Source organism: Onychostruthus taczanowskii, unplaced genomic scaffold, assembly GCF_017590055.1.
Source record: "Onychostruthus taczanowskii isolate IOZ18803 unplaced genomic scaffold, ASM1759005v1 scaffold53, whole genome shotgun sequence".
Lineage (NCBI taxonomy): Eukaryota > Metazoa > Chordata > Aves > Passeriformes > Passeridae > Onychostruthus > Onychostruthus taczanowskii.
Window position 1 is genome coordinate 1,126,998 of NW_024502902.1, and position 26,968 is coordinate 1,153,965.

The following is a 26,968-nucleotide window of genomic DNA, read 5'->3' on the forward strand; positions in this document are numbered from 1 at the left end:
ATATACATGTAATCATTAGACTTCATTCCCAAGAATATTTTCCTTCATATAATTTTTTTAAATGCAGAGAAAGCTTTCCCCAAACCTGACAGTATTCTACCTACAATCACTTTCCCCATGCCAAATACTACCATGCTCTACAAAACCGGTCTGAAATGCTGTACTATTTTTGACCATTTCATTTGGGTTATTTGTAGTGAAATTTTAATTTTTAAGGTGCTAGGCATAGGCTCCTCAGTCCCACATCATTTCCATGTAGCAAGGCCTTTTTACTGAATGTGAGACTGCATTACAATCCAAACCTCACAATTTTCTTGTTTGATGACACTGACTATCCAAGTAGAAAATTCATGTATCCTCCTTTTGCAGGACTGGCAGGTTAGACCTAGACTGAAGTCCTGATTGACATCTGCAGACAGCATTCATGCTCATGCTCTCTCTCTCTCTGTCTTTCCCCTGTGCTCATGCTCTCTTTTCCCCCCTCTATTCCTTTTCAGAGGGCAAAACATCTGTTTGCAAAGGGCTGAGGACACTCACTGCACAGGGAGATAAAAGCAAAGAGCCCTCATCCCATGTGAGAGTTCATGTAACTCAAGGGGCTGGTGACAGGGTTTGACAAGGGTTGAAATCCTTCTGTCTTTCTCCCTTCTTGTATATTTGAGTTTGAAAAACAAAACCACCTGGGGTTATCTCAGGTGTGCAATATTGAGGATTTGGATGTCAGCTTCACTATCAGCGTCATTCTTTGTGCACAAAGAGAGAAAGAGGATCACAGATTTGCACCTAAGCTACAGAGAGTGATGCCAGTGCCTTGGTTTATCACAGTGGGGGAAGCCCATGCCTCTCCCTGTCCTCTACAGCAGAGTTAAACCCCAAGGACCTTACACAGACAGTGCCTCAGTTGGAGTCCTGTCCTTTCTCTCCCTGCAGCAGAAGTTGAGTTAAGGAATTGGCTTGAGAGTTCAAGGCACACGTATGATTGTAGACCTGCATGGTACAGATAGCAAGGAGAAGAAGCTTCAAAAACATCACTATTCTTTTCTCTCCAAGCAGTAATAACCCCCTGTAAAATATTTAGCCATAAAGATATGGCTTTTCTTTTTGACCTGCCATGATTGTGGAGAGGGCCACCACCTGTGCACCTGTGGTGTTACAGATTTTAGTCCAGAGACTAGGTTCTCAGCTGTGAGAACAGCTGATGGGCTGGTCTGAACATCCAGTTGAACCTATGACTCAGGTATTGTACTGGCTCGCTTATCGAAAACACCAGCAAGACAAGGGGCAAAACCCCTTTTGATTTTCCAGTACTGACATAAGTACACTGATTTACATTACATGGAGATACATATTTTGACTGCTTGACGAAGAAAATCATGCCCATGACAGCTTCTTGTCAAGCAAGTAATCCTACTAAATGGAAGCACGACCAGCACCATCCGTTTTTGAGGTCTCTTCTTCGTGGTAATTTCCAGAGTCCTGCTATGGCCAGTTTTAGGGAACTGTTTTAATCTGGTGACTACCTGCAGTCTTTGCTGAACAGCGCTGGAAGCACTGGGCATTTAGCAGCTTTGAAAATTACATCATAGGCATCTTAAATGTACTTCTCAAGCGTGCATTGGTTTTAAAGCTTAGCAGCTGGCCTTTTGGCCATATATATAGATCACACACACTCTGACTTGCTTATCAGGAATAGCAGTTAGTTGAATGCAAAGAAAAATTATATGTTTCTCTCCTGCCTTCACCTTCCCCTTTCCCATTTTCTGTGTGGCATGAGGATCTTGGGGATGCCTTGAGCGGGACCATGAACCCCCTGGCCTGTCAGTTTTGCTAGGGATAGAGGGGACTTGCTGTGTAAAGTGCTAGATACAACCTGCTATATTTTCACTCTTACTGGTGTGTGGCAGCAAGAGTTTTAGATGCATGAAGCCTTGCTTAGGGATAAGGGGGGCTGGGGGAAGACACCAGCAGAAGAACCCGTTAGTTCAGAGCTCACACTTAACAGGACTGAGGTTCTGAGCAAGTCTCAGGGTAGTGGGAATGGGTAACACAAAGCCAGCACTGGGAGCTCATTTTAATTTCAACCATCTTGTGCGTCTGTAGTTGGCTGTCTTTGTTTAAAGAACTTGGCCTTCAGGTAGATTTTATTTGGACGGCTTGCTTATCCAAAGAACATTAATGACTTTCCTTGAGGAGTTGCAGCCAGTACCTTTGCACCCTGGTTCTCCTCTAGCCCTGTTTTCTCTTTTCCATAATCTCCCGGTGCCCGGCAGCAAGCCTTTAGGGTACATGCGCAAGCAAAAGGAGCTCGAGTTGGGGAATTAATATTCCTGGAACATAACACCAGCAGCATGCACACGCTGAGGAGAATATTAGAGCTATTAGCGGTGGGAGTTTGGAGTGCATGCAATATCTAGATGGAGAATTCAGTGTGATTAATCTGCCTCTAAGCAGCAGCCTCCGGGCTCTGGGAATTCTGTGGCACGTTTGAAATCAGAACTTTTTTTAATTACCTTTCCGCATCAACAAAACAATTGCAGTTGTGTGAAAATAAGCCCATTCAGTCCCTGCCCTGTCTCTGTTCTTTTTTTTTCCCCTTTTTCCTTTTTGGATGAGGCATGCTGCCGGAGCCCTGAGTATTCACAGTCCCGGCAGCTCTGACAGCATTTTGCACAAGTGCAGAGGGACTTAACCTGGGAGGCTTGGCCAGCCTCCAAGTCAGGTAATTGCATCGTGGGCCAAGCTGGAGCAAGCCCATGCTAGTCGGTATGTATGTGTTAGATTCCTTGCTCTTTCCCCCTTCTTTTTTCCTCTTCCCAGCAAATGCCTGTGCCTCCCTTTCTCCCCCATTCACCTCCTCACCTTGCATCCTGGCATGTTGGCAGCCATGTTGCCTCCCTGCCACGGGCAGGTTGAGAGAGATTCCCCAAGAGAGGAGGAGTGGGATAAATATGGAGGTTTCTTCTCATGCAGTCAGCAGGGTGGAAAAAAATAGATGAAAAAATTAAAGGAGTCGATATAAAGATGGTAGTAAAGCTGTGGCCAAACAAGGAGCAAGACATGCTGAAAGATATGAGATTGGATGGGGACCTCCCTGCTTGCAATCCATACCTTTTCCCTCCCTCTCACAAGCAGAGGCAGGAGAGTTTATTCCATCCATTGCAGCCTGGTTTATTGCTGTACTGGCATGGAGACACTAAAACAGCAGGGGAAATCTTCCCTAACACTGTGGCTCTGCCAGGGCTGGGATGATGCCCTAAGGCACTGGGATTCAGAGTTGATGTGGGAACAGAGGCTTTGGCCATGGAGCAACTCCAACCTGGAACACCATGTTCTGGATGCCTGGATTTTATGCTGGAAGCACATAGAGCTGCTGGGGTACAAAAGTTTCAGACAAGTGTCTTGGGTTTCCAGTGCTGGTGCCAGCCCTCTGGGGCACCATGGGGCACTCATGGGGTGCTCCCACGGCCCAGCAGCAGCAAGTTGGAATGTACTTGCCAGCTGGTTCATGGCAGGGATCTGGATTGCTTCCTCTTTGCTTCTCACTCGCTCCACAATGCACATTTCCCTCCTGCCTCACTGACAGGTTGTGGAAAGGGCAGACTATGATGGTAGTGCTGTTTTCTCCTCCCTTCCAGGTCGACACAGCAATGGGAATTGCTTTGTAGGTCTTGATGGGGGCAGGGATGGAGGTTGGAGGGAGGAGTGGACACACTGTGAGGATCACAAGCTGTCTTCCTTTTGGCTTTGCAGTTCCAATAACTTCATAGATATAACATCTGCAATTAGCACAGTTTAATTTTTTTAGATTTACTTTTAATTTCACTTGGCTGTGGCTGTGCCCTTGACTTATTCCTCTGAATTCCTGGCCTTCAGGCATGATTAGCACAGTGTGTTTGAGCTGCCTTGCTTCAAAAGGTGAAAAAAAAATCCTTTTTAAACACAAATAACAGATTTATATTTTTTGGGTTTATTTACTGACATGTTTGAGGTGGTGTTAAATTTTGAAAAATTGATGTTAAAAAAATTACACCAGCTGAATAAACAAAACAAAAAAAAAGCCCCAAATCTTACAACTTTCCAGGTCACATTAAGCCAATAGCTACTTAATAAGCTTTTTTTTTCTTCTAGGCTTCATTTCAGAAATGACTACAGAAGTCTTATATCATCAGCTTTTGCTCCCAGAGCAACATCCGAGCATTGCATTGTATTGGGAGTACATCAAAGTCTCCTGGCCTTTCTTTCATCTACCCCAGTCTGTCTTCCCCTCCCCAGGGCACCTAAAACCTAAAAATACACTAGGGAATCAAAAACTCCCCTCTTTTCCCTATTGCCTCGCATAGGCCTTACATACACCTCTGTGACTTTACGCTGACCGCTTTTATTGTAGTTTAGTAGTGATTTCAGATCCTCGGGTGGGGGGAAAAACCCCCAAATGCCCACTGATGAGCCTTACCTCTGCCCGGCCCTCAGCTCCCAGCCCTCTGGCACGGAGTTGTGTTCACTCTGCGTGGCCCTGCTTGCCCGGTGGCTCTCAGGCTGCCTTCCCTGTGTGTCTCAGGCACAGCCCACAGCATCTGCCAGTTTCCATCCCTACCCTGCAGTCCCCTCTGCCGTGCCCCCCTGTGGCCACTGCCACCCCTTGATCTTCACCCCAGCACCTCATCGTGCTGCAGTCCCGGCAGGTCCAGAGGGCCCACGGCAGGTGGTTCTGTCCCAGAAGGGCTGCTGGTGCTTGTGCTGCGCTGGAGGATGGCGCCTGGACTGGCGCTTGCTCTCTGTCCTGTCCAGGCCACTTTTAAAAGGTATTTCCACTGTGGTCACAAAGTTTATTTGTGAAGAAAAACCACAAAAAAACCACCCAAACCCACAACAAAAAAGGGAGTATGATTTATTAAAAAAAAAAAAAAAAAAGCCATTTTCTTGGCCAGCCATTTCCTGAGTTCCCTTTGTTACTACTGCAGATATGTGTTTGAATAAGAGCCTTTTCCCCTCCCCTCTCCTATTCCTCCCTGTTCTACCCTGCAGTGAAGTCACAATCCGGCGTTTGTGGGCTCTGTGTGATGTCAGAGACTCGGTCTTGTGACTTCACCGGCGGGCTCAAGCAGAAGGTGCAGACGAGGCTGAGAGAAGAGAAAAAAAGCCCCCTCCTCTCCTCTTCCCTCCCCCCCTCCACCCTCTCGGTTTATAAAACCAGTAGCTGAGATAAATCGGAAGGGGGTGGGGAGAAGCAGCAGGGAAAGCTGAGAAAGATGCCAGAAAGGTACAGTAAATGGGCTTTATCTCTCTCTCCCTCTCCCTGAAAGTTGAGAGTGGAAAATTGCCCTGCAGAGGCCAGCTCTCGCCGACCACGCGCGGCGGCGGCGGTGGCGGCCGTGTGTCTGCGGCGCCCCGTGCGTGTCACCCGCCCCCGCGACGCCGCCGTGCCCGCCCGGGCTGCCCGCGGCGGGGTGGGGGGCTGCGGGCGGGCGGGGCGGGCTGGGGGCGGCGGGGGCAGCCGGAGCCCGGCGTGGCTGGGCACGGCGAGCCGCTCGCCTTGTCCCTTTTCAAAGGCCCCAGCTGTTGGCTGCTCGCTGCAGTCTGGCTCCTGCGAGACCGACATAAATGGGTTATGGGGTTTATGCATATGGCGGGGTGGAGGTGTCGTCTCCCCCCCCTCAGAGTAGCACGGGGGTGGATGGGGAGGGGGCCTGCCATTCCCCCGTGATATGTGGGTGCATCAGGAGGGAGAAGGGCAAGGCCTCAGGGTCACATTCTCAAGGGCTGTGAGACATGATTTCTTCTTTAATTTCTTGATTTTTTGGGGGGGGAGGGGGGTTGGTGATTGTTGTTGTTTTTTTAACTGGCAGCTGCACAATAGCAATGTGGGTGCACCAGCAAACAGCAACCTAAAATATATTTTTAAAAAATAAAAATTAAAAAAAAGGGGGAGGAGGAAAACGGGGGGTGAGGGGGGGAAGTGGGGGGTTAGCTTGCCCCTCCCTTCTTTGGTGATTTTTTTCCCCCTGTGTCAAATTTACTGTTCACTTGAGATTTTGGACAAAGACGGGGGCAGTGGGTGGGCTGCTTTGAGTTTTGTGATATAATATGACTGGAGCAAGAGAGTAAAGCGCAGACAATTAAGGATCAGCGCGAGGGCTTTGCTCATTCAGTCTGTTGAGGAAGCCGTCATTTTGTGTTAGTGTGCGTGTCTGGAGGAGGAAGGATAGTGGAGAGTGACAGTGGAAGGATGCCTAATGTTGTGGTGTATTTGTACTTGCTAAATGCCTGCTCCAGGAAAGGAGGGCTTCAAAAGCAAGGGATAAGTGAAAGAGGGTCCCTCTGAATTTGCCCTTTGGTGAAGCCACTTCAGACTGGATTCTCACTGCTGGGAATGTGATGTTTTGTAGCCTCCATGAAAGGGGAGGGCTGAGAAACGGAAAGGGCAGGTGTCAGGCAGGCTCCTTGCTGCCACCGCTCTGCCTACGCATCTCACCCCCATCACCCCGATGACCAGTGGCTTCTCTGCTGCTCTGATTCGTGAAGCTCCTGTGAAAAGCGCCACGTCCCGACTGTCTGCAGGGCCAGGCTTCTCTCTGCTCCCGGGTCACTTGGGTCCTGCTGCTGCACTTCACTCCTAAAGACCCAGAGCACCTCCTGCTTTTGTAGTTATTTATTTCTTTATTTCAGCTACTGGACCCTGGCTGTCCTCTGCCAATATGTTTCAAGGCTGATGAATAGCACCCCCTGCAGTTATAGAGCTGATCTTTTGTAGCACAGATGTATAATTAATTGTGCAGCACTTTTGCAGTCTGAACAGGCAAGTGGATTCTTGGATGACACCCATGTGCTGCCACCTGCTTCTCAGAGCCCCAGCTCCACAGCCCTTGGGGAAGGGACCTGTTGGCCACAGCTTAAGAGCCTCTGTCCTACTGGAGTGATGTGAAACAGGATCCAGGGCTTTGGTGCAAAAGCCACAAACAGCCTCAAACCCAAAGTGCTGCTGCACGCCAGGACTCCTCTCCTCTGCCTCAGCTCCAGCATGAAAGAACTTTTATGCATTTTTGCATCTCTGTTCCATCACAATGGTGATGTTTAGGGATTTTTTTTCCTTCTTTTTTTCTCTCAGAGGGGAAGTAAGGATTTGTAAGTTTGTAAAGCACTTTGAAGATAAAAATCGTTGTCTGTGCAGAGTACTGTCTGTTGGCTTCTCTGAGTCACTACCTAGCTTGCCTGGGAAATGAAACCTAGTATCCTTCCACAGGCTGCTTGGAGAATTAAGTCAAAAGAACCATTGAGATGTCCTCCTTTGGACCTCTGGCCCCAGGGAGAGCAGAAGTGGGGGTGACCAAGTGGGACTGCACACTGCGTGTGAGTCTGGGAGGTGGGGGGCAATGAGTGAAATGCACCCTGCAAAACTGAGGGCAGAGGACATTGGGGATGTGATTTAGCTAAGATTAGATACAGAAGAGATTTTAAGCCTCATTATTTTGTCTGGGTATGGCAAGATTATCCCCTACGGGGCTTTCTTCAGTTCTTTATCTACACCTGCTTTTAAAAGAGCAGCAAACAGTGGAGGAAACCCTTTCCTTTGATTTCTCTTCACCTGGGGACATCCGTCACCCAGGACTGTAACCATAGGTGTTGAGGTCGGGGGGAGATGTGCATCACTTCAGCCCCATGCTAGGACATGAAAGGATTAAATCTCTTTCCTAAGCAAAGTGGAAGGTCCCCAGGTGTCTTCTCTCAGGCTCAGAGATTGCAGTGGGAGAAGGAAGCAGGATCCAGCTGGGTAAGAGACCTCATCAAGAGGATAAAAGCATTTAGGGTAAAGGACAGTCTGTCTCCCTGAGTAGGGGAAGTAATCAGTGAGGATGTGCAAGGATCTCTCAAAAAAGCCCTAGGCAGGCAATGTGTGTATCAGAAAAGAATTTCCAGGCAGTGGTGAAGGGGCATCAGCTGAAAGCATTAATTAGTTCCCCCCACCCCCCTGTTTCTGTTAAGATATTCCCTTTCTTGTAACCACAACTGCTTTTTGTCTTTCTTTTCTATGTGTTTTATTTTATTTTATTTTTTTTTTTTTTAATTTTAAACTTGTGTCCCAGTGAAAAGGACTGTTAAGGAAACCCCCTACTTACCACCTGAGGCTAGCTGCTGACTTACTGTTTCTAGAGAGGAGATAATTCTAGCTGATTATAAATAGGCTGACTGCCCTTTTTCATCAATATTAGGAGTAAGCCGACACCTTGATCTTTAGCCTGTGGAATGAATCACACTGCAAGAGTTGTTACTTTTGGAGAAGAGTAGTCATTTCTTCTCTCACATTATGCTCCCTGCTATGAAAAGGCTTGGCCCTGATGAGGGGATCCTTGACCTGGGGCCAGGTACCCCAGGGTATGTGAAATTTCACCCTGGTGAAATGGTTTCTCTCCACCATGTAACCAGTGTCTCATCATTAAACCTGGGTTCAGCCAGGGTTGTCAGGGGATGACCTTGAGTGCTGCAGCCTGCCCCCTGCCCCCCATCCCGCCTAATGCTGCTGCTGCTCATTGGAAGTGTCAGTGTTGGGATAGCTTGTTTCTTATTTGGAAGGTTGGGCTATTTCCTAAACTTGCTAAAACCAGCAGAGACTTACTGAGTTGGTAGGTGGACATGAACTGTGCTTGCTGAAGTATCTGTTCTTGCTTCTGCTGTTCTAAGAAGTGCTGACCTTATTTTCAGAGCCCTAATGGAACTGACAGTATTTTGTTTAGGTCTAATTACTCACAGCACATTTACAGAAGTTAAGTGGGAGACCTTCAGTCCTAATAATCTCTCAGGACAATTGTGAGTGCCAGCAGGATTCCCATCTGCAGAAGATAATTTCAAGAGGAATGATGAAAGCCATGATATGTAAGCAGAGGTTTTGTTAGTTTAAACCTGAACTTAAGTAGGCAACTGGAAGAATTCCTCAAATCTTGAAACAAAACCAAGTTACTTAAGATTTTACTATGTGGCTTGGACTCTCAAAAGATAGATTGGTCCAGCCTTTAAAAATTAAAGACGCATTTTCTTAACTGAGGACAGTTGTGTCTTTGTGTTCTTTACCTAATAGCTTTTAAAGCTTTTTCATCACTTGGGTTAGGTAATGTGAATGAAAATATGCTACTTTTGCCCATCCCCAAATGTGTCGGTAGCGTTTATAAGTAGTGGAATATGTTGCGTTCAGAGTTGTAAGTTCTATATGTTCTCATGTGCCCTATCCTGATTTGGATTTGAGTGCAACTTTAAAGTAACGCAGGGCACTAAAATAAGACATTAATAACTTTTGAAATGTAGAATTAGAGTGTTTGAGCATTGAATAAACTTAAATGAGTCTCAAGATACAAAGTAATTAAAGTGGTTGTGTTTGAAGTAGATTTTTTTTCCCTCATGTTTCGTTAGCAAGAGGAGAGTTTACAGTAAGCAAACTGTGGTAGAACTTTAAAAATATTTTCAATAAACCAATCTCTCAGATGAATCAGGACCAGAGAACATCACTATACCTAACAAAAAAGAAGCACAGAAGTTGATTTCTATGAGAAGAAGTTAATAAGATTTCTTGCAGTGTCTGTTTTTAGTGGACCCTTAGGTTTCTACTACCCAATATAAATACAGACTTCTTACCAGATTAATATAGAAGACTCTCTTGGTTTTGGTCCAGTCTGATGCTTTCTGAATTGGCCTCTTGCTCCTGCAAGCTCTTATGTGCTGTTTCATGTGCCTGGAATTCTTGAGTGTGGTAGCAGCAAGGTGACTGGAAGAACTAAAACTGTTCCTTCAGGGACCTTTTTTTTCTCTCCTGTTGGAACAGCTGAGATTCAACAGCTATTGCATACATCAGGGAGGAAGCCAACAGGGAGCAAAGTAAGAATCAAAACCCTAGTTGCCTCTAAAATTTGGAACTATATGTCATGGGGGTTTGTGCTTGTTAAGCCCAGAAATTCCCACTTCCCCGTAGGCAGAAAAAGCCACCCCAGCGAATGAAACCTCTGTAAAGGGCTAGCAGAAGTAAGAGAGAAGAAAATTCCTTTCTGTAAAACATGTTCAGGCAGGGCACAGTTGGTTTTATATAAGATAATTTAAAAGGACAAGTTCTAATATTTGAATTTCTACTTTTATTTAGATATGCTTAGCAATTCAGATAATGAAGATTTATTGATGGACTTTTCTGCCTTGTTGGAGACAGTCTTGCTGGAGAATCACATTTGTATGGCTTTCTGTTTTAATTTCCACCTTTATTACTCTGGGCATCTGCATGGAAATTTGATTGGCTTTTCCTTAAAAGTTCAGTTTCTGTTGTTTCTCGCTTTTTCTGCTGGACTCAGATTCTTTTGTCTGCAGCATCACAATCACTTTCACAGCAACTAATTCTATTCTGCCAGAAGCAGCTTTTTGGCAGGAAGCAAAAGGAAGAAGCAGAAGAAGCAGAGGAGGTCTTAAGGTACAAAGATCTTATTTTCATGAATCAGCTCTTTGTAATGGGAAGATGAAAAGGCAGAAGTGTTGCAGTGTTTTAATTTTTTTCTCCTGCTATGATTCACACTACCTACCTTCAGCTGCTTTATCATTTTCTTTCCTTTGGGATGCCCCAAAGTATTTCAATCCAGTTGTTCTGTTGCAGGAAGGGGCTGTAGGACTTAAGACTATTGCTTATGGAGACATTCCCAGTGTCTGGAAGAGAGCACCTTCCAAATAATGCACCCAAGACATGACCATCAGTAGGCTAAAAAATCTGTGCTTGTCAAAAATATTTTCCAACAAGCACAGATCCTTTGATAGTCTTAAGGGGAAAAGTTAAATATCAGTGAATTAATGAGAGGAGAGCCCTCTCTGTCTTTGCTGCAGTTCCTTGGGAGATGTCTGATACTGCTTCTCTCTTGTGTAGGTTCAGATGTAACACTTTTTATCTGAAGTTAAGTGTAAAAAAAAAAAAGGAGGAAGGTATGGGAAGTCCTGGGGCTGGGTAGGAAGAGAGGTAGGAAATGTTAATGAATGTAGCCGTGCTGATGTCTTTCTTGGAGAAAGAAACAGGTGAGCTGCCCTTGCTTTACACTTGCTTAGAGATGTATCTGTCCCACCGTGAGTATAAGTTTCAGTCCCCGGTTATGTGACCTGTAGGTGCCCAGTCTTGCTGTCATGTTTTGTATTATCTGTCTTCAAGGTAGTCACTAATGCCCATTCCCGTAGCATCTGAGAGCCTCTAGATGAAAGCTGTAAAAGTGCAGTGGTGAGCTTGTGCATGACATGAAATTGTGTAACAGGGGAATAGATTAGGATAAGGGTAATACTTCGAGGGGACGGGGGCCATGTCTGTCAGAAATCTGTGTGCCTGACTCCATGGAGGCTTCACCTTCCTAGTGCTGCATCAACAGTGAAACCTTTTGTAAAGAAGAAGAAATCTCTCAGAGGACCCCACCAGCTGCATTCAGAAATCATGTTTGCTCTAACAAACACTGGGGTGCTTGGGGCCTTTCCAGCCTGTGTTACCTGCAAATTTGTTCTCAATCCCCCATCCTGCATCACTTACTATCCTCCCCCTTCCAGGCAGAGGGAGCTCAGGGAGTGTGTGAAGATGAGAGGTGGTTGAGGTCAGGAATGGTGTCATCCTTCTGTTCCCCCTCCAAGCTGCTAATGTATGCTTCTGGAGAGCCACACGAACTGAGTAATTACTGAATTACAGCTAGATCAGAAGTGGTGACCTCAAAGACAGAAGGAGACTCTCCATCTCCATTTGTCAGTCCCCTTGGGGTCAGAAGGACAATTTTTCGCTGGGATCTGTGAGAGGGGGGAAAGGAAAGTGCAAGGTAAGCCTTACATTAAGGCATAACAGGGAAAAATGTTTGCTTTAGCCATTGCAGCGTTCATGTGCAGTAAGATGCAGCACTGCTTGCATGTGTGTAATGACAGCAGCACTGGTGGGAGCAGTGGCACTAACCCAGAGGGCTGCTCAGGGGACTTCATTTTGCACAGAATTGCCCATCCATCATAGAGGAGGGTGCCAAGTCTTGAGGCCATTTTTCTGCCTTATTTGTGCCTCTATCCTCAAAAGCATTTTGATTAGGAGATGGCAGAGAGGATTTCAGGGAGGATGTAGGTAGGATTTGGAAAGTTTCTGTTGTGGTAGTACCATGGTGGCTCTGTACAATTATGGCCGAGGTGATTTTCTTACACTAAAAGCAGAGACTTCAATCTTTCTTACAACTGTGGTGTAGCACATTTGTTGAATTTATAGCACTTACTCTTGGATAAGGGAATGTATTTGCTGGAAATTTACATTCAAACCTGTTTAGTTTGTTGTGTTGATTGTAAAATTGATCCTTTACGTGGGTTTTTAAAATAGTTTTTGGGTGTTTTTCTTATTTTTTCTTCTGTTTTTTTTTTTTTTTAATTTTGTTTTGGTTTTTTGTAACCATTTTTTGCCTTAAATCCTTGGAGTTTTTTCTTCTTTTCAGAAATGAAGGGTGACAGCATATAGATGCAACTGAGGACTTTACCCTGAAGTAGAAAGGTTTGCATGGATGTTAGATTTCCACCCTGATTGTTTGTGGGATTGTAGCCCTAGTAGCATGATGGGGTTACTTTCATCATTAGTCCTAAGAATGTTTTATATATAACAATTTTTTTTTGTGTAACTGACAGTGGTCAAGTAGGTAGATGTCCCTGAATGGCCGAGTCAGAAGGTTGAATTTCTTTCTTCTGGAAAGAAAATGAAATGTTCAGTGGCAAAGGAGAACTTGGCAATGTGAACAAGGTGTACTAATGACAGTGGTTTTTCATCGGGAGTCTGCAGACAGCCAAAAATTAGTTTCTGAGAGAATTAAATTATCCATTAAGCTCAGTGGGGTTGTACATTGAAGCCTGATATATCACTTGGAAAGCTGCAAAGGATATGGCGTCTCTACTTGCGTGATATTTAACTAATATAGTTTGGATAATTTTGTTTACATTCTGCACTTAAATTGACCCTGTGCATTACCAGTGATGCCTACTGTAGTGCAACAGCTGACAATGGTGTGACAAATGCCTGCATTTACAGCATGAGCTCTTTTGAAACTTCAGTTCGTCCTTCAAAATCAGCCATATAGTTTTCAAGCTTTTAAATATTTTAAAAAGCAACTCCTGTTGTATTTCCTTTGTAACACCTACAAAGTAGTCAACACTACAAAGTAATAGTTTAGTAGTTACTTTGTAACACTACAAAGTAGTAGTTGGGAAATGCCTCTCTGCAGCAGACTAGATATCCAGGTATATAAGTCTGTGAACTCACTTATTTTGGTCCTTTGAGAAATGTTTGACTTGGGAATGGTTGCTGTCCTTGTATTTTCATATGAATTTTTGAACATTTTACAAAGCTTCTCCTATTCATGCTGCAACTTCATTTTAGACATTAGGTAAAAAATACCTTGTTATAACAAGGTAACTAGATAAGGCATGCTGTCATGTTTTTATATATAGCAAAGGGTTTTACCTTAAGGTAAGTTTAAGTTTAGCTTTAGTCAGAGCGCTCTAAGCACTCCTACCTTACAAATCTACATAAAGGATTGACCTCAATTGATGCTTCACTTCAAAATCAGAAAACAGATAATGGAAAAACAAATTATAAAAATCTTATCGAGTTCCCCCACCCCATTACAGCTTTTATCACAGTCCTGGATCCCCAGGGGGAATGCTGCTCTAACCAAGCTCTTAGCATGCCGTGGCAGTCAACAAGATTAAGGCTGTTTCTGACGAGAGCAGCCTGGCGGTTTGTCACGGTGAATGTGCTGTGGGAGCCTCTTCTCCAGGCGAAGGAAGCGATGACCTGCACCTCGTGTGAGCGGAGCAGCGTGCCTGAAACCCCACCTGTGAATGGGCAGCCAGTGCCGGGGACAGCGGGGCGTGCAGTTCTGCGAGGGCTCGCAATAAGGCAGCGCCTCCGTGCTCCAGCTGCAATTTCCAGGGAGATGATGCGGAGCGCATCGCAATATTCTCATCTGAAGGAGACAAGGCATAGAGCACAGCAGTGGACTCGCCTCAGAAAGGAGCCAGTGCCTCTCGAGATCCAAGACGAGTGAGCAGAGGAGCAGGCAAGGCTTTCCTAGATGCTCCGGGTGCACGATTACCTGACCAGCAGCTGGGGAGTCCCTAACACCCACAAATTGTTAACTTGAAAGACAAATGGTAGAAGCACATGTAATTGTTGTCTGCTCTGGTTGTTTTCCCCAGACTACTGGCATCATTTTAGGCTTATCTAGATGGAATTTCAGCCAGCCGCCAAAAAATTTTTGACAAATAATGCACAGTATGAGATGTGGTGTTTTGTATTTATTTTTCATAAAAAGCAAGTCACCTGTGGAAGAGCCATCAGTGAAGTTGTCAGCTGGCTGTGCTTACAACACAGTCCTTCACAGCAGTTCATTGCCTTTTGATGAGCTCTGAGCAGAGGCCTTCTCTTGGAGTACGCCTTGCTGAGGATCTGGGAAACAAAGCTTGGGAAACAGGGCAGTATTGAAAGTATCATATCTGCTCAGTAAAGTTCCTGGCAAAGCAAGTTTTAAATGATGCTTGAGCTTTCTCTGCCCAGCACTTAAGAGCTTTGCAGACTGCCAGCCCTACTGCGCTTTCACGTGAAATGTTCTGAGTGGCAGATGGAGGAAACTGTAATGTCGTATAGAGCTTTCTTTGCTGGCATGCGGGTTTCAGTGAAGGAGGTGATGATTTGACAGGCACTGCATCCTTGCTCTACAGCTGCCCCATCCACCAGCCTCCTTGCCCTCTCGCTCTCAAACCCAAAAACTCGTGAATGAGCTGAAAAAAGCTTAATTCTCTCCAGCACAGAAATGCAACTAGACACGCCGGACTCCCAAATGCAAAGCCAGTGGGGACTCGGAGGGCTGGCAGTGCGGAGGCTCTGGGCGGGCGGTGCGGGGCAGGAGGGCCCGGGCGCCGCCGCCTCCATGTTGTTTCCTGAGATCCCCGCGCCTCCGCTCAGGCACCTCCGATCCGGGGCCCGCCCAGCCCCGCCGAACGGGCCGGCTGCCGCCTCGAGGTGCGCTCCAGGGCTCCGGGCCGCCTCAGGGCTCGGCCGCCGCTGTACCTGCCGGGGAGGCCGGGTGGAGACGAGTGGGCAAACGGAGCAAAGCCCGTTCTTAAAATGACTCGGGGGAGGGTGGCGGGGGGGTGGAGAGGGGCGCTGTTGATTTTCGAGGGGAGGGAAACGCGAGCTGCCCGGTGCCTGCCCACAGGGGCCGGGTGGGGCAGCACGCGCACCGGCCGCGCCTCGCCCACGTGCTCCGAGCGCGCGGGACCTGGAGGGGGGGCCGGGCCGGCGCGCGGCTCCTTTAAGCGGGCGCGTGGTGGTGGGAGGGGCGGTGGCTCCCTCACGCGCCCCCCCCCCCCCCACCTCCGCGCGCGCGCGCGCGAAGGCACGTCCCTGCACGCGGGGGCGCGCGCGCACGCGCTCCCCCTCCCCTCCATCCCTCCCTCGCCCGGCCGGGACCCGCCGCCTCGCGCCGCCGTTCCCGCTGGCGCGCGCGCTGGCTCCGCCGCCGCCCGCCGCCATTGGCTGCCGGGGGTCAGGTGACCCCGTGTTATTTCCTGTGTGTGTGTGTGTGTGTGTGACTCGCCCGGGCTGTGTCGGTGTGTGAGGGAGGCCTGGGGAGGGAGTGCGAGCTCCTGGCGGGGGGAGCCGAGGTCGCCTGGGCGTGTGGGAGGGGATGTGAGGGTCTGATCCGTGAGTTGGGGGGCGAGCCCTGGGTATGAGGGGGCTTGTGAAAGGGCTCCTGGGAAGTTTAACCTTCTCCTTCCCCCTCCCCCTGTTTTTTTTTTTTTTTTTTATTTTTTTATTTCTTGAAAGAAAACAAAAAATGTTTACGTGTGTTCGAAGACGCGCTCGTGCTACCTGGTGGGGTGCCCACCTGTTTTCCTGTCCCGGAAGAATGGGTTGTTTGCAAGAATTGTGAAGTTTTTGTGGGATTTGGTGTTTTCGTTGAAGAGATAAACGACAGAAGATGGATGGACAGTGCTCAGATTGTAGTAGGTGGACAGGCTGTGTTGGGAATGCTCGAGGTTTGCAGTGCCTCTCTGCTTTTTGGAGGTTCGACGTAGCCGTTGCTTATCTGCAGAGATAATCAGGATATAATGAGTTTGGGCTGCTGTGAGGATCAGTTTGTCTTTTCTTAATGGTGCTTACCTTGCTGGAAGTTGTGTTTAGGGCTGCAGTTGGAAGTTATTTTTCCTGCCTTGAGGGAAGGAATAAGAGAAAGTTATGTAACGTAAGTGTTCTAACCTATGTATCAGAGCTGCCTAATGGTACTGGGGCTCTGTTGTTAACCTGAAAATAAGAGCACGTTTGTGTGTGAATCAACAAGTGACTGTCTCTCTGGGTAGATTTGGCTCCACCAGAATCCTTTAATTCTTATGCATCCTGTCTTTTCCTGCATTAAAGGGTAGGCAGTTTGATTAAATTGCAGCATTGTTTTCTGTACCATTCCGTGGTTTTTAAGTGTTCCTTTGAAAACAAAAGGAGAAGAAGAGGTACACCTGTGAGAGGATTGAGTTTCAGGGGTTTCTCTGTTTAGGTTAGCATTTCGAGAGCTATTCATGTCTGTCGCTTGTTGCCATCTGTTGCTGCATGCATGGGTAATTCTTTGGAGAGTATGATTTTTAGCATGCTTCCTGACCAATGATGTGCATGGAGCAGTTGGATCACCTCTACTCAGATTTTATAGAACAATGAAGTGGCTGGATGATGGAGATGCAGCAGCTTCTGGATTAGGTTTGTAGCACGCTGGCTGAACTCAATTCAAGAAGAGCTGATTTCTTTTACACATTTTCCAGACTTCTTTTGTCAGATAAGCTTGTTTTTTGAGGCTTATTGATGGGTATTACGTAGCCTAACCAAGTGCATTTGGTTAAGTGTATGTGATAAACAATTTTTAGTACAGTTATTTGAGTTTTAATTTTGGCTGAAATGTTTCTGGTTGGGTTGTTTCTTTCTTTGTTTCTTTTGCTTTAAATCTATATCTCTTAATAGGGTTCCATGTTATTTCACTTTGAGTTGTTTGAAGCTGTATTATTTAATCCTAATATTAGGTTCCACTGGCATTTAAAAAGGCAGCTGCATTAGTATACTGCAGAGAGAATTACTGTTAAAAAAAGGAAAAAGATCTATTTGCTCGGTCATGTGTCTCCTAAACTTTGTTAATGCTACAAGGAGAGGAGGATAGCCATTCTTCATTTCTGTAAATTGCTGGTACATGAAATGCATGTTGTGTGTTCTGGTTAAATTAACAAGCAAGCTACTATGCTATTTGAGTGAAAGCATGACAACACTTTTTATACGAAAAATACTACTTTCCTATTGTACTCTTTTAAATCTTGTAGTTTTGGGATAGCTTTTGGGCTTTGTGTTGTTAGGTTTAATGTCTAGGGGGAAGTTCCTGGACTTTTTTGCTGGTTTGCTATTCTTCAGACTACTTAGTTTTATGTCTGTTAGCATCCTTTCTAGTAGAACTGTCTGTGTTTTGACACAATTTGGGTTTTAACCTTTAAATCAGTTCTCAGAGGTTTTGGGTTTGATGAAACGTGGGTTTTTGCTGAAACATATACTTTCCTATACCTTTGCAGCCTGGGGCAGGTTAAGCAGGGTTCCCTGTATGGAAGCTATGGGAGCAGCTTCATCATTTGTGACTTTGATAGGAGATCAGGAATTTTGGTTTTGTTGTCGTTTCTTTTCTTTGTTACTAATGCTACGTAAAAATAACCTGAGGTGAACTTTTATTAAAGGAGTAAATCTGTTTCTATAATGCATAAATAAGAAGCGAAGGTTATTTAAATGAAAGAGAACTTATTTGTGTATTAGTTGTAAAGGAGACCTCTTTTTATTGCCAGAAGCTTCCTTAATCTTCAGCTGAAGAAATAGGCTGTTACTAAGCTGTTTGCTACATTTTAAAGAGGACTGGGAGTGTAAGTAAAAACATTCTTAATGGTTCTGTGATTGATACATGTATGGAGTTTGTAGGACCGAGAGTGAAATGTCTAGGATTTTGAGGGTTTTTTTTTTTCCCCTCTCCCACTTCCCGTAAGTTTGTAGGACCGAGAGTGAAATGTGTAGGATTTTGAGGGGTTTTTTTCCCTCTCCCACTTCCCGTTGTGGAGATGTGTGCAAAGACAACCTTTTTGGGCTCTTAGGACACTGTTAAAAAGAAAATAATTGCACACCCCGTTTGTCCCTGTTTCGGTGACGTTTAACTAACCCAGGCACTGGGCACAGCAGAAGGGCAGTAATGCTGCTCCTGGAAGGGGCCCTGCTGAGAGCAGCACTGCACCTGTCCTGTTGCTGTTCGACAGCTTGGCATGCTGCTCTCTCGAGTGAGGGCATAATGTGCAAGAAACTTCAATAATTTCATGCTGCTTCCTTGGCTTCTCTATAATTTGAGATAAGGATGTTTAAGAGTTTATAGCTGGCTTATGCATATCCTGCCTTTTGACACAGGGCATGCCAGATCTCCATTTGGGTGGGATAGCTTTTTAATTAAAGCACGTGTTTATTTTTTCATACCTTGTTCAGTTACGTTTTATACTTATGAAAGGTTTTACACTTATGTTTTGGGAACCTGAGTTCTTATAAGTTACAAAGATTTAGTAATGCTTTTGGCAGTGCTAGCTTCTCAGACTTCAGAGTGTGCCTTAACTGGCTGTGTCAGAATTGGTGTTACTTCATCCCGTGGTAGGCCTCTGAAATAGGGAAGATTATGGGTGGCCGTTTCTGAAGAGCCAACTTAACTGATTTGTTGGTGGAGACTGGACTGAGACCAACCAACTCTTCCCATTCAAGAAATTAAAACTGCAGTTTGGTAGCAAAAGAGGTTTTTATTTACTGCTTTTGGTAAAATCTCTTTCAAAATAACATTTTAATTTCTGGTTTAGGTTTTGGACTTCTAAAATCAAAAATAAGGGCAGTCTTAAGTGTTTAAACCCACTTCTCATAGTGTTGATATGCTATGTATAATTTTCCTTGTTGTAGAAAAGCATTTAGTGTTACTGGTAGGGAACACAAACATAGCGTAAGCAGAGGTGTATACTTCTCTAAAATCATACAGGAGAGGCAGTTCCTGTAGTGGGATTCTGATGTTCAATTCTGTTCCTATCAAACTTTTCTTACTTATAAAAAGGGGAAAAAAACCAGGTGGTTCAGTTATTCTTATTGCCCTGGTCCCACTCCTGATGGTTCTTGACTAGACTTCAGTCTTGACTGAACTAGGAAAGTTGAAGATGTCTTCAGCCATGTGCAGCACTGCTGGTGCATCTGTATCATACTGGTGTCTGGCTGCACCACTCCTTGATTGCTTCAGCTGAGCCTTTCCACTGCTGCTCACCACTAAGATATATATTGATTTGTTTGGAGTCACTTTGCAATGCATGTGGCATTCTACATTATAGATGTACGTGGGTTTCCTTTCATTTTAAGAAGAGGAAAGGACAAAAATAAAAAGCAAGACCCAAAGACTCAAAAATTGAGACTGACATGTAGTCAACAGTGGATTCTGTTTGGTCCTGTTGGAGGATAAGATCTGCTATGGGTGCTGTAGATTCTGTGCTTTGCTGCCTGTTTGCCTTTGAAGACAAAAAAAATATAGAATTGCATTTTACCAACTCTTGAACTTCTTGCTGCCTTCATGACCAACAGCACAAGCAGTCAAACTTCCAGTGTTGGTTACAACAGAGCAGTGATCTTGCAGTAAGACTCGTGTTTCTTCTTGCCTCTTACCATTGATTCCTCAAGAATGGAGCTAAGCAGTGGTAGCCAAAAGTGCAAGCATCCTCTTGTCAGCTCAGCCTGGTGACAGTGAATATGCCTGTGTTTTTTTCCAGTGCTTTTTGTATTTCTCTTTTAGCACAGTCTTTGTAACCTGTGATGATATTGGAAGAGAGGAAAAAGAGTTACCAGGTTCTTTGTCAGGGAGTACTGGCTTGAATCCCTTGAGATTTGACCTGTTCTCCGTTTGAGAAGATCGTTGTTTCTTGCCTGAACTGTGATGCAACAAATAGAAAAAAAAACGATGAAAATTATTTTCTTTCCCCCTACCTCTTCATTACAAGCACACAGCATGCCTGCGTTCATACCAGTGTCTGTGTATGGAATTCATTGTCTGTTCTGTGCTGGAATATGATGCCTTATTTTGTAGTATTTTACTGGTATAAACTCAGTCATCTAATTGCTAGTAAATTGCAAATCCTAAACAGAACCCTCTGATGAGCTCTGCTAAGAACTCTGTACTTAGCTAGAAATTGTATAGGGAGCTGCTATGCTGGAAGCTTTAGTACAGTTTATTGGAAGTATTGTTCATATCACTTTCCTTGTAAATTAGATGCTGCAGAGTGTCTTTTTAATAGCTTTTAACTGATCTAAAGAGTTGGTATTATAAAAGCTAACTGAATGGCTTGTGTCCATGTACAGCATCACTAATGACTGGGAAAAACATACCTAAAACTTATTAGCTGAAAGAAAAAATATGTGCTGTCATACTTGCCAGAAAAGGCATAAACCTTCATACACCATAATGAAATGTTGTTAATCAACCTTCAGTTTGATATCTACAGTTTGCTGTTATCTTTGTTCATATGCCTGGATACTCTTGAATTTCACTGGGATTTGATTTGTTTAACAGTGTTTTCTATGAGTAGATGTTCTGGAATAGTGGAAATGCTATATGTGATTTTTAAAAGCTTAACATAAATGGGAATGCTGTGTGATTAGCATTACATTTTCTGCTGGAAATAAAAAACATCAGAGCAGAAACAGTGTGTGAGGTTCCTGGAGTGTGTGTCCCCTGACACAAATGATGAGGTGTCAAACTAGGGAAGGCACCTGCTGGTCCTGTGGTTTCTGAACAGAGAAGGACTGTTGGATGATGTGATGGTCAGAGAACATCCTGGGCAGAGTGATCATGCAAGGATAGTTTTCAGTTCTTGGGGAAGTAAGGAGGGGAGTCAGCAGAACTTCCGTGTCAGACTTCCAGAGAGCAGGGAGTCTGGCCTGTTCAGGAGCCCAGTTGACAGAGCCCCTTGGAAGGCATTCCTGAAGGGCAGAGGAAGGTTGGACATTCCTCAGGAAGGAAATCTTAAAAGTGCAGGAGCAGGCTGTCACCATGTGCTGAAAGATAAGCCAGCAGGGAAGACTAGTCTCTCTGAACTGAGAGCTTTGGCTGGAACCTGGGGAAAATAAAAAAGCCATGACCTTTGAACCAGGGGGCATTAAACCCAGGATGATTACAAGGATGTTGTGAGGTTTCACAGAAAGAAAATTAGAAGACCAAAACGTAACTAGAACTTAGTCTGGCTGCTACTATGAAAGACAATAAAAATGTTTCTATAACATACATTAGCAACAGAAGGAGAGCCAAAGAGAGTCCTTTATTGGATGTGTGGGGAAACAAAGTGACAAAGAATGAGGAAAAGATTAAGGTGCTTAATGCCTTTTTTGCCACAGTATGTAATAGTAAGACCAGTTGTTCCCTGGGCATCTAGTCCCCAGAGCTGGAAGACAAGGATGAGGAGAAGAAAGAAGCTCCTGTAATTCAAAGGAAAATGGTCAGTGACCCTGCTACACCACTCACAGGTACTGATGGACTTGGCAGAAGTGCTCCCTGATCTGCTTTCCATCACAGTCCCAGCTACCTGGGGAGATCCCAGGTGATTAGAAGTTGGCACACCTGGTGGCAATCTATGGTAAGGACTGGAAGGGGATCTAGGGGACTACAGGTCTGTCAGCCTGACCTCTGTGCCAAGGAATGTCGTGGAACAGACCATGTATGCTTCAACCAGGTCTAGTGAACACGTGTTTAGGAAAGTCAAGTCCTACTTGATCAACCTGATCTCCTTCTGCAGCAAGGTAACCTCTTTAAGGAATGAGGGAAAGGCTGTGGATGTTGCCTAGCTGGACCTTAGGGAAGCTTTTGATAGTGTTTCCTCTGGCGTTCTTCTGGACAAACTGTCTGCTCGTGGTCTGCAGGGGTGCCCTGTCTGCTGGGTGAAAACTTGGCCGAATGGCCAGTCTGAGCGGTGAGGAATGGAGTTGTGTCCAGCTGGCAGCCGGTCACGAGTTGTGTTCCCCAGGGCTCTGTGCTGGAGGCAATCCTGTTTCATGTCTTTATTGATGGTCTGGGTGAGGGAATTGAGCGCACCCTCAGTCACTTTGCAGATGACACCAAGCTGTGCAGGAGTGTTGATCTGGTGGAGCGCAGGAAGGCTCTGCAGAGGGATCTGGTCAGACTGGGTTGATGGGCCAAGGCCAATGGTATGAGGTTCAACAAGGCCAAGTGCCAGGTCCTGCACTTGGGTCCTAACAGCACCATGCGGTGCTGCAGACTGGGGGGGAGTGGCTGGAAAGCAGCCCAGTGGATCGACAGCAGCTGAGCACGAGCCAGTGTGTGTGCCCAGGTGGCCAAAAAGGCCAGTGGCAATATGGCTCCTGTCAGTTATAGTGTGGCCAGACCCTGTATGCTTGTCAGGCACCTTGAATCCTGTGTCCAGCTTTGAGCTTCTCACTACAAGAAGGACATTGAGGGGCTGGAGTGCATTCAGAGAAGGGCAGTGGAACTGGTGAAGGGTCTGGAGCACAAGTCTTAGGAGGAGCAGCTGGGGGAGCTGGGGTTGTTTAACCTGGAGAAAAGGAGACTCGGGGAACACCTCATCACTCTCTACAGGACTGAAAGGAGGCTGTAGCCAGGTATAGTTCAGTCTCTTCTCCCAAGTAACAAGCAATAGCACTGGAGGACATGGCCTCAGTTTGTGCCAGGGGAAGTTTAGATTCAATATTAAGAAATATATTTTACCTGAAGAAGTCAAACATTTGAACAGGTTTTCTAGCAAAGTGGTGGAGTCACCATCCTTGGAGGTATGTAAAAAGATGTGTAGACGTTGTGGTTAAGGACATGGTTTTGTGATGGCTTTGTCAGTTCTACAAGAGGGGCTGGATTTGATAATCCTAAAGGTCTTGTACAAGCCATTGGATTCCGTGATGCTATAAACCATGTTTTTCCCTTTTGTTTCTCATCTTGCATTCAGGGGAAAAAGAATGAATGCAACAGTGTTCTGTCATGTTGTGTAAGCTGGTTTGCCACTATAAGTTTTCTGTATTTCACTTCATGTGTGTAGATGGGGGAGGTTTCTCTTCCCTCCCTTATCCAACATTTTAGCATGAAATGTGTACATCTGATTTTCTGATATTCTTGATCCTGACCATACCTTATGTGTATTGCTACATAAAATTGGTCTTTTAGATAGGTCTTGATGAGTATAATAATAATAGATACTCAGCAGGCAGTAAATTAAATGGGTTGGGCAAAATTGTTACAGAAGGAGGTAGCAGATTGTCTTTGTATTGCAGGGCATTGCTGAGTGAGTGGCAGATTCTTTTCTGTAGTGTTGGAGAGCGGAAGTAGCAGGAGCATAACTGAGAATTACTCCTAAGTGACACTTTTTATTTTGCATGAGAAAACTGAACCGTGCTGTTCTTATTTCCCTTCCATCTAAATCACTGCATTTTAATGGAGAAACATCTCATCCCATGTTACTCTGAGAGTGCATAAAGAGAACTCTGCTGCAGAATTGTTTGTTTGCTGGCTATGGCAGGGCACTGGTTTTGGTGATGAGCTGGGGGTCCATTGCAGTGTGGTGTTCTGCACCTTTACAGTTCTGACTTCAAGTAATATAATATTTACTTTGGAGAGCAGGGATTCTTGCATTCTGGCCTTTTTTCCTTTTGCTCTCTGTACTTTTCTACATTTGGTGTCTTTCACCTTTTCTATATTAGGTGTCTCTTGTATTCTGGTTATCAGAGACAAAACTGTGTTCTTGCTTGTGAATTGCTTGCTTGAGTACATTTTTATTTCAATGATGGTAGTATCCTGCAGTTGGGATATAGCAATTTGACTTGTCATGTGTTCATTTTGTTAGTTTCCTTGTCTTTTTGCCTTGCAGGAATACAGCTTGTTTTATGTTTGAAAGGTGGAATTTATGGAAAACCAAAGGGGAGTGTATATATAATAGAGCTGCTGAAAATAGCAAGGGGAGGAGAAGAGGTTAATTATATGTATACTCTGCAGCATAGTCAAAACCCTGTTAAAGCTGGCAGAAAAACTTCAGCAAACCTGGGTCAAACTCGCCAGCGAGAGCACATCTCTCAGCTCGATGAGAAACAGCATTGGGGGGTTCCTCAGAGTGGAAGGGAGGAGGATTTAGGAAATAAACGTCTTTGCTTATGCACACAACTGTAATGTTTATAAAGACTTTGTTGGTCTGTGTTTACTCATGGAATGTTGGCTCTGTGTGCATTGCCTTTCTGGATTAAGCTAAGGAGTAAGGTCCTTTTGGTCACTTGGTTAACAGGGCTTGAAGAATTAAATCAGGAGCAATTCTCAAGGTGAAAGCCATTTAGTTGCCATCTTTCTATCTAAAACAAGATAGCAAACTTAATTTTTTCAAAGAAAGTTGGGATGTTTTAGAGCGGGGGTGAAAAGAGATGTAGTCCTCCTTTTTTTTGGTACTAGAACACCAGAACTACATTAGCATTATGAAATGGTTGTGTGTTATCCATCATGTATGGTTGATGTTAATTGTATCTCTTTATTTAGCCTCCTCATGAGAGGAGATAGGTGGAGACAGAAACAGTGGAGTCTCCTGGTTTTGTTTTTTCTCTCCTCCCTGGTGTACAAGGTGAATGACTGCAGGAGTGTGAGAACTTAAGAGAATGATGGGACTGATTCTGAGAGTAGAGGAACATCTAAACTCCCTCTCCTACTTTCAAATATTAACTCTAGCATTTCCAAAAATCATGCTCCGTGTGCAGTATCTTGTTATCCTCCACTAATCAGTATTTACAGAGGCTTTTTTTCTGCTCTGGTTTTGGATTCATCCCTCCTCTTTCTTTTCAACTGCTGACTTCCTTTGGAGTATATCCTCTAGGATATGACATGGAATACACGCAGTGGAAGCTTTGTCCATCGGCTTTCCAGCTTCAGACACTCCTGACAGTATCGCTGTGGTGATACAGAAATCCTCTGGGAAAGGAGAAGGCATAAACCTGGCTGTGAGAAGATCTCTAATTGTAGGTTGTTAATTTCTGTGAACTGCTTATGCTCATTAGAGTTAATTTTGTGCCTGTGGTGTGGTCTGACTGCTGTTGGCATTCCCTGCCTTTGGCTGTGGCAACAAAACTTGGAGGTGTGGAGTTCGTTGGTTACAGTGGCTTGAGTTTAAAACCTAGATTTTTCAGACTTCTGACTGAGGTGTGTTAGAAGTTGAATCACTTTATATGCATAAAGTTGACATAGAAAGATTGCTTCTGAAAGGTTTTGACTCAGTGGGGGAGCTGGTGAGAGTGAACCAATGTAAGTGCTTTAGGCCAAGGCTAAGTATAAACCTCAGGAGTTGCGAGCTGTTTGCTGCAGCATTGCTTTGTGCTGCCTTCTCTCTCTCTTCTCATGCCTGTTGGTTATGCCAGTGGAGCTACAGTGGGGATGCATAATGAAGTGGTTCAAGAAACTGGTCCAATCTGAAAATTTCAAAGAATGCCTGCAGGGGTGGGGATGGGTAGATAGGAAGGGAGAGGACCTCCTTAAAATAGTTCTACCTCTGAAGTAGTCTCTTTGCTGAATTATTTAAATGTATAAAGTTATTTTGTATTAATCTGAACTGTTTCTCCTGTCTCCACGTAAGTGTGGCTGTAGTCTTAGACGCTCCCTGTTAGTCTCAGAAGACAAAGCTTACTGTAAGAATGTGTCTGCTTCAGTTTGTGGCTTCAACGTGAGGCAGATGCTGTGGAATCTGAAGTGTGGAGAAATGAGCAAAGAATTTAGAGGCCATAGGTTTTAGGAGACAAGGAGAAATGTTAGGCAAAGAAAAAGTTCATGTTCTTTTAGTGTGAAAATCTTACAAATGCTTTGAATTTTTTTTTTTTGAGACAAGTTCACACAGTTCTTATGTTTGGCGAAAATTAGGTTTCTGTCCAATTTTTTTATCAGTAAACTTGATATGGCCTTGACTGTATTTTCTTTTAAAGTGTGCCATAGCAGTAGTATTTGCAGACCTTCCACATTCAAATTCATCTTAAATCTGCATTGATTTAGAGGTATGAAGTGCTGAATTAACAGGAAGAATGATAACCTTGACTAGTGAAAATTGAAAGTGTTAAAGCGAAATTTTTTGTCTTACCTTAAAGGAACAAAAACTATCTATAAGATGATTGGAAGGTGTGAATTTGAGTACAGCTTTTCTGCACTTGAAAAGTAATTCTTTAATTTGTTAGTTTAGGTAGATCAAGGTTCTATTTCTACCTGATTTTAATGTTACTGCCTATAATGTAAATAGGTGGTATTATCTTCAACAATGGTTTTATCCTAATCAATGGATATAATTCTTGTGTACAGTGCATAGCCTCTATTGTAATAATACTTGCACATAACTGATACAGATTTTATGTCAATTTACTTCATTTGCCTTGAGGAGCTCCCAGGAGTCTTAGTTACAGGCTCATTGCACCAGACATAAAAAAAGAATAAAATGGTGTAATTGTATAGACTATGCTGAATAGAAAATACAGACATATTACAGGTACTGTTTAGTATGACCCTTATAAGTATTCATCTTAGCAACTTGTCATCAAAGCTGGGGCTACAGCTTAGTGTGAAAAATTACAGAAGTTAATCAAAAATAATGTGTGAGGATGGTGGGCTTTTATTTCCTCCACTGTACAGTTCTGAGTGTTTTAGATACTGTATAAATTTCTGCACAGAAAGTGGGAGCTTGGGCAGAGAGAACCTGACAGCACTGCTTGCACTTTACTGTTTTTCTCTTGCAATTAATAACTGACATCTCCTTTTCATTGTTTTGTAACTGGAAGGTGAAGGTTTAGTGAGAGCTGTGGCGCCTCTGCTGAGCTCCCTGTCTTGCAGGTCTGAGGAGGAGCAGATCAGAAGTGGTTCTTGAA

The 26,968-nt window shown here is 44.6% G+C and overlaps 1 protein-coding gene across 9 annotated transcripts in view; it reads left to right on the plus strand.

Moving 5' to 3' along the window:
• TCF20 (transcription factor 20) overlaps positions 1-26,968 on the plus strand; it is a 130,479-nt gene that overhangs the window by 48,646 nt on the left and 54,865 nt on the right. For 3 of the 9 annotated variants that reach the window (XR_005953526.1, XM_041416607.1, XM_041416608.1), the window contains exon 1: positions 15,850-16,011. The exons of 3 other annotated variants lie outside the window; for them this stretch is intronic. Coding sequence is in view for 3 of the 6 variants with exons in the window: in XM_041416607.1 (XP_041272541.1) it covers positions 15,991-16,011 (21 nt within the window). In the remaining 3 variants the exon portion in view is untranslated. Of the gene's footprint in view, positions 1-15,848; positions 16,012-26,968 lie in introns of those variants that run through there. 3 more of the 9 variants (XR_005953527.1, XR_005953528.1, XM_041416609.1) reach the window with 2 other exon arrangements.